The following is a 14,504-nucleotide window of genomic DNA, read 5'->3' on the forward strand; positions in this document are numbered from 1 at the left end:
GATATTGCAGGCCATACTTTAGCAAAAATCAAGCCAGTAATAGATTTTCTTCAATCTAAATTTTCAGCAGCTTTCACTCCAGGGAAAAAAGTCTGTATTGATGAAAGTCTATTACTTTGGAAAGGGCGGCTTAGATTCAAACAGTATATACCTTTGAAGTGAAATCGGTTTGGCATCAAGCTGTTTGAGCTAGTTGACTGTGAAACGGGATTCATTCTAAATTTTATTGTGTATACAGGAGCAGACACTGACTATAGAAAGTTCGGATTAGGTGTTACTGGAGATATTGTCGCCCACTTCTTAGAACCGTACCATCGTCAGGGTCGCGTTGTGTATGTTGACAATTGGTACACATCTCCTGCCTTGGCAGAATTTTTGCATGACCGAGATACTGGTCTGTATGGGACAGTAAAAGCAAATAGAAAGGAAATGCCGAAACTGGAAAATAAGTTATCACGAGGACAAATACAAGTTGCTCACACTGACGTCTGGATGGCAATGAAATGGGAGGACAAAAGAAGTGTGCGTGTGTTGTCAACTGTGCACGAGGTTGATTTTTGTCCAACTGGCAAGAAACGTCGTGGCACAGATGAGGATATCATGAAACCAACGTGTATCCACGACTATAATCAAAATATGGGAGGTGCAGACAATGTAGACAGATAACTATCCATCACTGAAACTGTACAAAAAACAATGAAATGGTACCGCAAACTATTTTTTCACCTAGTGGATTTGTGCCTCTCAAACGCTCACGCCATGTATAAAATGAGAAATGCAGGACCTGCTCCATTTCCAGAGTTTCGATTAGAGGTTGTCAGGNCTTTGTTGAAGTGTGTTTCTGAGAGCATCCCTCGAAACGTTAGTCACCCTAATTGATTGATTGGACGTCATTTTCCGAAGGACAGTACACGACGAAGATGCCACTTATGCAGTTTGCGAAAGGTAACGCGAAGAACCTCGTACATTTGTTCCACGTGTGATATTCCTCTGTGCGTAACTCCATGTTTTGAAGAGTACTACACACAACAGACACTAACATAATGTCTAATGGTGTGACGTGAGATGCAAGGGGACTCACAATAAACAAGCACCCCAAGTGAGAGGCAAGGGGCTTACAATAAACAAGCACCCCAAAGAAATCATATTTTTGCAACGTCCACGTCGTTGATTTTGGGTAACGCTAAGAGCGAAAGCCTTTTGTAGAATTATAAAATTCCAAGGTGTATGAAGCTAGTGAAGGAACTTACATCCACTCTCATTGACTGAGGGACTGTGAAGTCCCATTGGGCGGTAGAACGCGTTCAATCCAAGGGTAGAACTTAGTACTTCTGCACTACGGACTGTCTAGAATGCCTTCTTACTAACAGAAAGTCTGTGAAGTGCCATTTTTCAAGCGCTAATACCCAATTTCATGCTTTGACCTTCAAAGTTCAAGGTCAAAGAAATGACTAGAACTTTTTTTACTATTTTTATCGTATTTAGCGGTTTATAAAACATAGGTATACCAATTTTCAAGCTCAAATACGCTCAAATATTTTCATTATTTGACCTTCAAAGTTCAAGGTCAAATATGAATCTGACATTTTTTTCACTATTTTTATTGTAATCACCACATCAAAAAACATAGAAAAGCGCTCTTAAACTTTCACTTATAATTTTTTACATTAGTCTTAACTTTTTCTCCGGGAGTGGTCCATATATGGACCAGCACTCCGAGTGGCGACTTGTCATAAGAAGTTCATTCATTTAAGTCATGAAATTCAGCTAAAATGCGAGGTCAATTTTAAAGGAAAAATCCCAAGAGCGAAAAGGTTAAAAAATTAAGGGGTCTTACACTGCAGCACGGTCATTTGCAGTATCATTAGATGTTATTTCATTGTTTACAAATGTACCTATCGATCTAGCTATTAAAGCAATCAAAGTCAGATGGAAATATATTAGGAATAACACTAAAGTTTCTTTGAAAGAATTGTTAGAAGCAAGTAATTTCGTTCTAACGTCAACGTTTTTCTCTTTTAATAATAAAATATACAAACAGACTTTCGGAATGCCTATGGAGTCTCCTCTTTCTCCAATTATTGCCGATATTCTGGTGCAAGATTTGGAGAAATTTATATTGAAAAAATTAAAATTCAAGCCTTCATTTTATTTTAGATATGTGGACGATATTATCTTAACAACACCTCCTGATTGTTTAACTTCACTTTTAGACATAATTAACAGTTACAATAATAGATTACAATTCACAATAGAAGTTCAAAATAATGATTGTTTAAGTTTTTTGGTAGTTAATATTTTAAATTTAAATGGCAAAGTAATGTTTGATTGGTTCCTTAAACATACTTTTTCTGGCAGATATTTAAATTTTTACTCTGCCCATCCGCAATCACAAAAAATTGGCAGTTTTAAATATAGTTGATAGAATTATGCTATTGTCTGACCCTTGTTTTCAACAAAAAAATTTTAAATTTATGATTGAGGTGCTCCTTATGAATGATTATCTTCTACAATTTATTTTTAAGACAATCAAGAATAGAATTACGTTTTTAATTAATAACAGAGTAAATTCAAACAATGACAATAAATTTGCTTCAAGTGATCTTGAGGCTGTTAGAAAATATTTTGTTGTTCCTTATTTTCCTGAACTATCCTGTTTTATTTCAAGAATTTTTAAAAAAACGAAGGAGATCTCTTTGGTTTTTCGTAGTTTGAATAAATTGAGTAAATTTATTAAAGTCAGAAAGTACAAGTTAACCCATGATCAAAATAAAGATGTTGTGTATCAGATTAATTGTAATAATTGTAATGTATCTTATGTTGGACAAACGAAGCGCAAGTTAAAAACAAGAATTAGTGAACATAGAAATCAGATTAATAGAAATTCAGCTGTTGTTTTTGTGGTCACGGAGCATCGTTTAGAGATTGGTCATGACTTCAATTGGAATGATGTTAAAATCTTAGACACTGAGAAATTTTTTTATAAGAGATTAGTTTCTGAAATGCTCCACATTAAGTTGCAGGACAATTCGTTAAATGTTATGTCAGATACTGACGGTTTGAAATCTTATTTCTCTTTTCTAGAATTATATAAATCAAATGTTTAGACTTTTACTTTTATAAACATGTTTTTCGACTTATTGTGAACTTTTGATCTTCTGATCATATAGTGGGGATATCTTTATATATTTGCTTGGTGTTATGTTTTCTTGTCAGTACACAGTACTTGTATTTCATCGTCTTACTCGATTTACATCATTTGATTATAATGTAGTGATGTTGGGAACTATTATGTTGTTTTAATTGAGTGAGTGTTATTAAACTGTTATTTTTTAATTTTATTACGATGTATTTTTTGCGCTAATTCTCTATTATTTTCATTAGATGTAATCTATATTACACTGAAGAAGGTCCAAACTTGTGGACCGAAACGTTTGTGTTTTTTGAATAAAAACGTCTATTTATACACGATNATCCTGTATTTTACTGCTCGTATCGACCTTTTAATTAAGTTTGACTTAAAGGTACGTTCGTCCGCCAATTTAAAGAGGCGGCGACCGGCTTACATGAGGCCGTGTCAATAATAGCGGGCCGGCTAAACTCCACAGGCGAGGTCCAGCGCCTCGAAGCGCTCAACAACACCTTGAACGCAGAGGTTTGCCGGCTGGGTGACTTGATCGCATTTTTCAAGATGGAGAAGGACGCCGTCCAGGCAAAACTAGGCGACGTCCTTGGTAAAAATGGGCGACTGCGGGGCAAAGTTGACGCCCTGCATGAGGAGCTCAAAGACCTCCGACGAGAGCTGGCTGCCCTCAAGATGGAGAAGTTGAGAGAGGCGAAGGGCCGTAAAACGCGGCCTTCCGGCTGCCAATCCTGGCCTCCCCCCTTTTCTCCCACCAAGGAGAAGAAGAATACTAAGAAGAGGGAAAAGGGCAAGGAACAGAGCGACAAAGGAGTTACGCGGGCCCGGCCGGCGGTGCCGTCTAAGGCCGCCCGCCATGTGGACCCGGCCCCGCCGAGTCAGCCCACGGGAACTCCTGCGGCCGAGCCTGGGACGTCTTAGTCCCAGGTGGTCGGCCGCAAGCAGAAGAGGAGGGCTGCACAGCCAGCCGCGCCCTCCTCAAAGGTAGCAGGGGGGAAGCCCGCTGGCCCAGGAGCCGTTAACCTTTAGAGGGCCGGGATTTGAGAGGGCATATCCGCCTTAGTAAAGTGGTAAAAAAGGTATCTTATATCATGGATTGACCATACACTAAGTGTCGATCATGAGTAGCGCCAATATATTGGCTTTCCGGTCCGGAAGGGATCGGCCCGCATATAAAATTTCTTTTACATCAATTTGAAAGTATAAATATGCGTTTCCGATGTATTTTTCGACGTAGAATCCAAATCTGATGTCAAAAATACAATAAACCTGAAAATAACCCCTACAAAATTACAAAAACTACCCTTTCTATCACGCAATTTTAATTTTTTTTAGTTGGAAGTGCAGATGTATGTTTCCGATGTATTTTTCGACGTAGAATCCAAATCTGATGTCAAAAATACAATAAACCTGAAAATAACCCCTACAAAATTACAAAAACTACCCTTTCTATCACGCAATTTTAATTTTTTTTAGTTGGAAGTGCAGATGTATGTTTCCGATGTATTTTTCGATGTAGAATCAAAATCCAATGTCAAGAACACAATTACACCTGAACATAACCCCTATAATATTACAAACACTACCCCTTTCATCACGTATGATTTTGAAACCCCCTCTTCTTTTAAACAAAGGTTTGGGACCGTCTGTGGCAAAATTGTTTTTTTTAGTTTAATTTTTTTTGTTTATTTATTTATTTTATTTTTTTTTTTCATTTTTTTTTTTTATTCAATTTTATGTTTTTTTGTTTTAGTTTTTTTTGTTTATTTTCTGATTTTTTTTAAAATTTTTTTATTGCTTTTTTTAATTTTATAAATTACAACAATGATCGTTTAGTGTAATAAATTTCAAAGCAAGGTTCAATGCATAAAGTTTTACATTTTTTACACTCATATGATGATCGACTTCTCTTTTTGTGTATAGTGCATAGAACACATTGATGTGATAGTTTTACCATCATTTGAAGCTTGAATTTTTTTGGGGAAATGTCCATTCAGTCTAAGATCAGGCGATGTAAATGATGAAACTTCTTGAGAATTTACTTGCAAAATATTTCTTACAACGCTCAATCAAAAATCAGAAAACAAAATCGCATTTTTAGTGAGCATCTTGAATACACTGTGGGCATTTATCAACATCAAATCAATTAAATGAAAAAACAATTTTCTAAAACCATTTTATACATTTTCTAATAGATTCTGTTAAAGATAATTGTCTGTCGATATCATTGATTTTACCCATAGTTTTGTTATAATCCACGATACAAATAGGTTTTATAATATCTTTATTGGTTTTATAGTGTTTCCTACCAGTTTTACAAAACTAGTGTTCGTAAATACTTGTCAATACATAAACTTCCTTTTTATTCATCCATTTGATTACCATCCAAGAATCGGTGGACAATTTCAGTTTCACCACGATCTAGCTTTGAACTGAGACTTGGCATTCCTTTACGATTTTTTTTACAGTTCCACAAAGACCAGTATTTCTGTCATGTAAGTAGTCTGACAGTTGTGGAAATATATACCAATTATCAGTGTATAACACACGCCCTTCGTTACAATAAGGTTGCATGAAATATGCATTAATATCACCAGAACTGCCTGACTCAAATTTCTCATAATCAGTGTCTGAGCCAGTATATACTATAAAATCTAAGAGAAATCCTGTTTCGCAGTCCGCTAATTCAAATATCTTCATACCAAATCGGTATCTCTTCAATGGTAAGAATTATTTGAATTTTAGCTTCCCTTTCCATAAGACTAAACTTTCGTCAATGCAAAGCTTTTCACCAGCAATAATAGTATTACCAAACTTTTTTTTCAAATGATCTATCACTGGTTTGATTTTTTTCAAAGGATGATTGGAAACTTCTTCATTATTAGAAAAGTGAAGGTATCGTAAAATTTGAAGATATCCATTTTGAGATAGATTTTTGCCGTATATTGGAGTGTACAGCAGTGGATCTTGGCTCCAAAAATCCTTTAGTTGCTCTTTTACACCATGACCTATGTTTATTGATAAAGCAATCATTATCCATAATTTGTCTTCAGTGATAGGAGATACGGCTTCATATGTATTCGATCCGGTTTGAGATTTTGTTCTTGAAAAACATTGGTTTGTTCTACAATCAAATTTGCAAGAAATGTATTAAAAAAATATTTCAAACATTCTAATGGAGTAGGTTCGTCTAGAGACACGTGATCACGAATACGTGCTTCACCAGTAAAAGTTTTTATAGATGGGTAAAAATAAGAATCATAGTGTACATCTGGTATATTCTCATCACGTTTGTTATCAAGTAAATCAACATCTCAAGCAAAAGTTTTGTCTGTAATAACATCTTCTTCAGGCTCTGACTCTCCACTACTCCAAGCTTTGTCGTCATCTGTATTCATTGTATAGCAAAAGTAATAAAGTATGAGGAAGATAAAAAGTAACGGAAAATGTTGTATCAACACAAGTAAAAAAATAAGTATATCTCGAGCCTGACCTACCAGAGAACGCGAGGCGACAGGTGCTCCTACGCGCCGTTCTCACGTATGGCAAGGACGGACGACGATAAACGGGCAGGCGTAATCAATAAATATATTTTTGATCTGCTTTTCACAATTTTGCCAAATTTTTTTACTAGTAAATAGCAACTTCAAAAACCCCAAATAAAAATAAATTTGTTTATAATTGCAGCCGCACGCAAATTAAGCCATGTATTTGTTTTAGAATATTTCACATGAAAATTAGGGGTACGGGGTGAGTGAGAGAGAGACAGGCAAATTGACATTAAATAATATTAAAAATTGCTAATAATATTAAGAACATTAATATTTAATAAAAAAAAAAAAGAAATTGAACAAGTTATTCTGGTGCGCTAAAATATTGGTTTTCCGGCCCTCTAAAGGTTAAGCCCGGGCAGCAAGCCACCCGCCCCAAAGTAAGTAAGCCGCCGCGTTCTGCGGCCATCACTATCACCGCCAACGCGCAAGGCGTAGATGTGACGGCAGCGTTGGCCCGGATGCGGCGGCGGATAAAGCTGTCGGACTTCGGAATATACGAAGTCCGGCCAAAAAGAGCAGTAACCGGGGTCCTAATTATAGAGGTTTCCGGCGAGAAAAATAAAGCCAAGGCGGACCGCCTTTACGAGACAATGGCCGCCTTGGCTCCGGAGTTGGGGGTAAGAGTCCCGTGAAAACGTGCGAATTACGCGTGCGGGGCCTTGATGACTCGATCACCCCCAAAGAGATTTTGGATGCGGTGGCAGCCGTTGGGGGTTGTCGGCCGACCGATATAAGGGTCGGCCGAGCTCGCGCTTCTCCTAACGGTCTGTCCACCGCATGGATCCGGTGTCCAGGTGTCGCCGTAGAGCGCAAGGTAACGGACACCGGATCCTTGAGTATGGGGTGGCTGCGGGCGCCGGTCGAGGCCTTAGAGCAGCGACCTCTCCAATGCCACCGCTGTCTTCGGCGCGAGCATGTCATTGCGACGTGCACGTATACCGCGCTGGAGGAGGATCGGAGGAGCCGATGTTATCGGTGCGGCAAGAAGGGCCACGGAGTCGCAACTTGTGATGCGGCCCCCCACTGCCCGTTGTGCACCGACCTCGGCCGGCCCGCAGCCCACAGGCTAGGTGGAAAAGCCTGCGCCCCGATCCCCCGCGGGGGAGCCAAGAGGACGCAGAAGGTTGCCAAACGGGACGGAGCTAAGTTCTCCGCCCCGAAGGAAGGAGCTAATGCCGGTGCAATAACACCCGCGCCGGCATCATTAGGGGAAAAAGCTACCCAGCCCTCTCTGAGCGGTGCCCGGGAAGAGAAGATGGAGGTGGAGCAGCCACCTACTCCACAGAAACATTAGCCTTTACTCCTCCTCCAATGTAATCTCAACCACTCCCGAGCTGCCCAAGATCTTATGATCCAGCAGCTCGCGGAGTGGGATGGGATTCTGGCGGTGGCGGCCGAGCCGTACAACGTCCCCGATTACCCGTCGTGGGCGGAGTCGGAAGATGGCACGTTCGCCACCGCCAGATGTATTTCCGGTGGGGAACTAGAGACGAGGCCGTCATTTTCTCTCCTTTGGAGAGAGGCGACGGGTATCTCGTCGTACAATAAGGGGAATTTGTAGTTGTCGGGGGATACTTCTCGCCGTCAAAGCCCTTCCTCGAGTTTCAAAGGTATCTGGGCGAGCTCGAGTTGGCCGTGAAGCAACACTCGGCTCGCCAAGTGTTGGTCCTGGGAGACTTCAACGCCAAGTCTGAGACTTGGCGTTCCCCCAGGACTGACAACAGAGGAAGTGTCTTAGAAGACACCATGGCGGCCTGCGGGCTCACGATAATTAATGTGAGCTCGCAACACACGTGCGTAAGACAAGGTGGAGGCTCGATTGTCGACGTCACTTTCGCATTGGCTCCCTTAGCCGCGCACGGAGTGTCCACAAATGGTGCGTCAGAATAGACACGGAGCCCCTTATGACCATCTCTATATCACAATAAGGGTCGAAGTGCTCCCTGCGCGCCTTCGGGGTCGTCAGGCGAAAAGGAAACCCCGGCCCAGGGGGTAGGTCCTAAAGAAACTGGACCCACAACTTCTGTCCGGTGCTGTCCAAATCGCGGCCTGGCCGGAACCACCGGCAGGGCCGCGGGACCTCCGAAAAGAACTTTGGTGGTTCCGGGAAACGCTAGTTAGCATTTGCGACACTGCGATGCCGCGTTCCCGGGGCCTGCCGAATCGGAGGTCGGTGTATTGGTAGTCGAAAGAGATAGCGCAGCTTCGGCGCGAGTGCGTCAAGGCCAATCACCGATGCACCCACGCCCGCCGTCGTCTTCCTGGCGACGACGAGGTGGAACAGGCAGCGGTGATGGCGCAGGAGAGGTTACGTGCAGCGCGCAAGGCCCTCCAAGCCGCCATCACCAAGGCAAAGTCCCAAGCGTGGACGGAGCTCATCGAGACGTTGGATTCCGATCCGTCGGGGCGTCTTTATCGGCTGGTCACCCAGATACTCCGGCCGTGGACGCTCCCGATTACGAAGAGCCCAGACCCCCAGCTCCTAGAGAGGGTCCTGTCAACTCTCTTCCCCAAGGATAAGGGAGAGTGGTCCTCCCGGGAGCCCGAGACGGACCACCCTGTTCCGTGGTCCGCCAAACTGGAGGTCTCTGAAGATGAGCTCCGTCGGGCCGTCCGTCGGATAGCGCGCAAAAACACCGCGCCAGGCTTCGACGGCGTGCCCGGAAAAGTCTTGGGATTCGCCTTCGGGCAGGGTCCTCTGGGTGAGCGCCTCAGGCAGATCTTCACAGACTGCCTGAGGACAGGATGGTTCCCTCCAGATTGGAAGGCGGCCAACCTCGTGCTCCTCCGCAAGGGTGGCAGACCCGCGGACTCGCCGTCCGCGTACCGGCCGATCTGTTTGCTTGATGAGACAGGCAAGCTCTTAGAGCGCGTAATTGCCGCATGCCTCATCGAGCACTTGTCATGGATAAGTCTCGACCTGGCCGACTGCCACTTTGGGTTCCGTGAGGGACGATCGACAGTCGATGCTGTCTTTCGACTCAAATCCCTCACAAACTCGTCGGTCGGACAGAGGGGGAGGGCGTTGGCAGTGTCCTTGGATGGCGACATCTCTAACGCCTTTAACTCCCTCCCATGGGATAGTATAGAGTGGGCCCTAGACCGTCACGAGGCCCCACCCTATCTCAGTAGGATCCTCGGTGACTACTTTTGCGGCAGGAAGATCGAGTATACTGGCCGGTATGGATCACCACTTAGCAGGGATATGTACCGCGGGGTTCCGCAGGGGTCTGTCTTAGGCTTCCTGCTGTGGAACCTCGGGTACAATGTGGTGATCCAGGCCGCTCTGCCCCGGGGGCTGGATGTTATCTGCTACGCAGATGACACCCTCGTCGTGGCTTCTGGGGCGGATTGGGAGAAGACGCGGATGTTGGCCGAAATAGGCACAAACTTTGTCTTCGGCCGAATAGAGAGGGTCTCAAAATGGCTGTCCACAAGACGGAGGCTATGTGGTTCCATGGCCCCTGTCGTGGACAGCCCAGAGACGCCAGCCTCCAGGTAGGTGAGGCCCAGATCGAGGTGGGTACTACGGTCAAGTACCTTGGTCTGCACCTCGACCCAAGATAGCGCTACGGCGAGCACTTTGCTCGCCTAGCTCCCCGGGTTTGCAAGGTGGCAAATAGCTTATCCAGGCTATTGCCGAATTTCGGGGGGCCGCGGCAGATTGCTCGCCGTCTGTATGTCAACGTGGTCCACGCGGTGGCGCTCTACGTAGCGCCTATCTGAGCGGAGTTCGCAGCGGGGGCGGAGGCGCAAAGCAAGGTTGCTTCACTTTGCGCCGCCCAGCGAGTGGCTGCTCTCCGCGAAATACACGGCTACCGCACCGTGGCCACGAAGACGGCGGGTGTGTTGGCGGGAGTTCCCCCTCTTGCCCTCCTGTCAAAGTACTCGGCGAGATACTCTCGCCGGGCCAAATTGCTACAGAATGGCGCTGCACTGAACGTCGTGCAGGGGGCTCTCGCTGACGCGGAGCGCCAGACCCGACGACAGCTGCTCCTGAACTGGAAGCAGCACTTGGACGAACCGCGCGCGGCCGTCCAAGAAGTCATCGCGGTGGTCCGACCCCATCTAAAGGTATGGTTACAGAACGGGATCGGCCACCTCACCTATAAGGTGACTCAGGTGCTCACCGGGCACGGATGCTTCGAGGAGTACCTGAGTCGCATCGGGAAGGAACCGACGGCACAGTGCCACCAGTGCGGCGCGGCCACACCGTGGAAGTGTCCGTGGTGGGAGGCAGACCGCCGAGTCTTGGTCGGTATGTAACGGGGCAAACCTTGTCACAAATATATATATATTCCATCTATTATTTTTTGTTTGTATATATATTTTTCTACTATATTCTGTTTATCATTTGATATTTTTTTTGTATCAATATATATATATATATCTATATATTAAACATTTATCGTTATACTGTATTACGCGCAATAGTTTCTGCGACCTACCTATAGAACCAATCGCGTATTATAATAACGGCGACGCGCCTATAGCGACACGTACTGAACACGCGCTTATCAGAACACAGGTGCATGCCGCGGCGCGCAAACACCCGCGTCCCACATGCCGACCCTGGACGGACTGTAGGCCGCTCCGGGGTATAAAAGCCGGCCGATCTGAGCAGTAAGGACCTATTCCTTTCCCGGCGTTCGAGGAGCTGACTCGAGACTCCTATTCCGCTACCGCTCTCCGAGGAGTTGACTCGGAGATACCGTTTTCGATCCTGAGGTGTTTCCGGCAATCCGAGGTGTTGACTTGGTCGCCATTCCCGACCGTTCCCCTCGAGGTGTTGACTCGAGAGACCGACTTCCGGCAATTCAAGGTGTTGACTCGGCCGCCATACCGACCATTTCCGTCGAGGTGTTGACTCGACTTCCGGCAATCCGAGGTGTTGACTCGGCCGCCATATCATTTCCGTCGAGGGATTCTTGACTTCCGGCGCTATGGCGCACAAACGGCCGTTGTAACCGCCACATCGAAAACAGTCGTTCTCACGACTAACTTGTATATAAGGCCCGTGTAAATATCTTCCCCGAATTAGTTTTTAAGCAATTACCGCGCCCGCCGCACCGAAATCTATCAATCGCGTCTATTAAAACAGCGCGTAAACTACCGACAAAACTCCGCCGTAAATTAGGCCGTACTAATCTCATAGACCGACACCGCGGAATTAAACTCTTTGTAAATATATGCGCAAATGGCATCTCGCGGTGGCATCTTGACCTTGGCCTGCAAGGCAGCCACCTCTTCCCTGAGAAGTCTGACTTCTAGTCTAAGCTTCTCGTTCTCCTTGTAAACCTGGGGGAGGACTGGAGCTCTCCTCGCCGCCAGGTTGTCCTTGAGACGGACGTAGAGTGCATCCGCAACCCTACGCCCGTCCCGGCCTGCCTCCCTGAGCGCCTTGACGTCAGCGCCTTTGAGGTGCTTGGCACGTGTGGCCACCTCGTCACAGACCCCGACGGCCTTATATACAAGGTCGACGAGGTCCAGCGCAGAGCGCGTCTCACACTCTCGCTCGACATCGCTTCCTCNCACCGTCAGGCACGTTNGGCGGAGGCGCCGAGTANACTCCGTGTCGGAGGCGCGACCCGACTCCGACCCGGACGCGGAGCGCCTCTTACTGGGTCCCCCCGCCGCGGCTTCCGCTGCCTGCCTCTTCTGCGCTAAACGCGCATTGCGCAGCGCCTCGCGGGCCCTCCCAAGGCCGATGAACTGGCCATGCGTAGGAGGGCGACCGCGCCCATGCGGCCTCGCTAACTGGGTTGCTGCCCATGTTTTGAGCCCTTCCTCATCGGATGGTGGGCGAGTGAATGCCTCGTCTCCGGATGAGACATTCATGTTGTCCCCATCCGGTAAGGGCACATCCGAGGGACTCGAAGAATATTCTGGAATTCGTCGAGGTAATGGACGCTGATGAGTCCACCCTCTTTAGTACCACCCGTGGTACCGCACGCCCTCTCGGGCAAACCGGACGCTCCTCGTCCGTCTTCGCAGACGCAGTGTAGGTGGAAAAGCCTGCGGTGCACTCTTCCACTTGCCCGTCGCTGGATGACGACGCAGGGGCACCCGGGACACTAGCCCCCTCGCGCCGGGACCTGGCCGTCCGGTCGACCTGGTCCGGTAAGTCAAAACTGGTCTTTGAGCTCGTCATCTTGGGTTCAAAGCAGCGGTTTTATATCGGTCTTGAACCTGACCTAGGACGGTTCCCGACCAAGGGTAACGAGCCCGTCCTGCCCGGGTTTGGAATCAGGGTTTTCCTTCCCCTAGGTACACTCTTAGTTTGACCGCTCCCTGAGGACCTGTCCGACAAGGGAGACCCTGCCAGGAACCGAAGTTCCCACCGGCATAGCCCCTCAGATCATCACGGTACTCAAGCCTGGGAACCACGACAAGGTAATGCACCACTCCCAGGAACTACGTTCAACCCCTTTTTTTTTTTTTTTTACTCAGGGGAAATGCTGTTACGCACACCCCATTCCAACTGAGTGGAATGGGGTAGTGTGGGACTCCCCCTGCCCAGGTTAACCTTGAGCAGGGTATACCCACTAAAACCCCTGGGATGTCCACCTGCTACCCGTTAAGATGCACCCCGGTATCGCCTTGCTGGCACAGCCGCGGGGTGCACCGGTAGGTCTGGGGCTGTTGACCCCCTACTCACTACAGGTGCGTTTGCACCTCAGCGACGAGGGAGGAGGGACGTAGCCCCTCCCTCGCCGCCCCCGGGCCGAGTGCAATGAGGAGTTCAGTTTTACCCGAACTCCTCTCGGTCCGCAATCAAACGCCGAAGCGGATCGCGCCCCCAAGTATGTAATTGACCTTCCTACACCAAGGAAGGTCCTCCCCCCTCGCGAACCCGCCGTGGGGCCTCATCCAAGCCTGTTCTTGGACGAGGCTGGACCAGGGCGGGTTTTCCCCTTCGTGCCCCCCGCGTGACCGAGCAAGGCAGCGAGTGCCCTGCTCGGGTCCAATTTCTTGGACGATGGCTGTTTAGCCTGCTCAGGCGAGGCAGCCTTCTTCTGCTCCCCCTGGACAGAGGGAAACAGGAGCATCTCCTTGGAGCCGGAGGAACAATTTCCCCCAGCCCCAGAGGGAGGCGCAGCCCTTTCCCGACTCACGGGCAGAGATGTGGGTGGAGTAGGGACCTCCCGAGGGAGGGACACCTCCTCCACCACCTCCACAGGGTCCACCTCCATGGATCCGGACTCCTCCGGTCCCGAGGGGGAAGGAGGAACTCCCACTCTCCTCGAGGCCGTCGGGGGACTCTCCTCGGACTGGCTTAGTGGCCGCTTTCTCTTTGTCCTCCCTGCCGCCCCCGGGGCCAGCTGATGCGGTCCCGCGAAAGTGATGGTTACGCCACCAGCCGCCGCTGGCGGGGGACGACAGCTGGGGCTTCCCAGCACGTGCCGGGAGGGACGCCCCAGGTCCTTGCACAGAGGGCACTTCGGCTCCGAGGCAGTACACTGCCGGAGCCGGTGCCCTTCCAGACTGCAGCGATAACACCGCTTGCTGCGGTCTGGCTCCCCTATGGGACAATAGTGTCCCGTATGCCCAGGGCGCAGGCACCTAAAGCACCGCAGGGGGCGAGCCTTAAGGGCCTCGGCGCGGGCCAGCACCCACCCCACTTTTACGGTGCGGGCTGCCGCCAATTTCTTGGCGACAGCCACCGGTGCCTGCACCCAGACACTCCTCAAACCGGAAAGCAGAGACCGGATTACACCGAGCCGGAACTCCGCCTCCCTGCAGCCTCCGGCTGAGGCCAGGGCCGACAACAACTCCTCCGCAGAGACGGAGTCGTCAAAACTCGAAAC

The 14,504-nt window shown here is 47.9% G+C and overlaps 1 protein-coding gene across 1 annotated transcript; it reads left to right on the forward strand.

Annotated features, from left to right (window-relative positions):
- The first annotated feature begins 7,534 nt into the window (after positions 1-7,534).
- LOC109861611 lies at positions 7,535-7,990 on the forward strand. Its single transcript, XM_020441330.1, has one exon. The coding sequence runs from the start codon at positions 7,535-7,537 to the stop codon at positions 7,988-7,990; it is 456 nt and encodes a 151-aa protein (XP_020296919.1).
- The last annotated feature ends 6,514 nt before the right edge of the window (positions 7,991-14,504 follow it).

Source organism: Pseudomyrmex gracilis, unplaced genomic scaffold, assembly GCF_002006095.1.
Source record: "Pseudomyrmex gracilis isolate BER0280 unplaced genomic scaffold, ASM200609v1 scaffold_873, whole genome shotgun sequence".
Classification (NCBI taxonomy): domain Eukaryota; kingdom Metazoa; phylum Arthropoda; class Insecta; order Hymenoptera; family Formicidae; genus Pseudomyrmex; species Pseudomyrmex gracilis.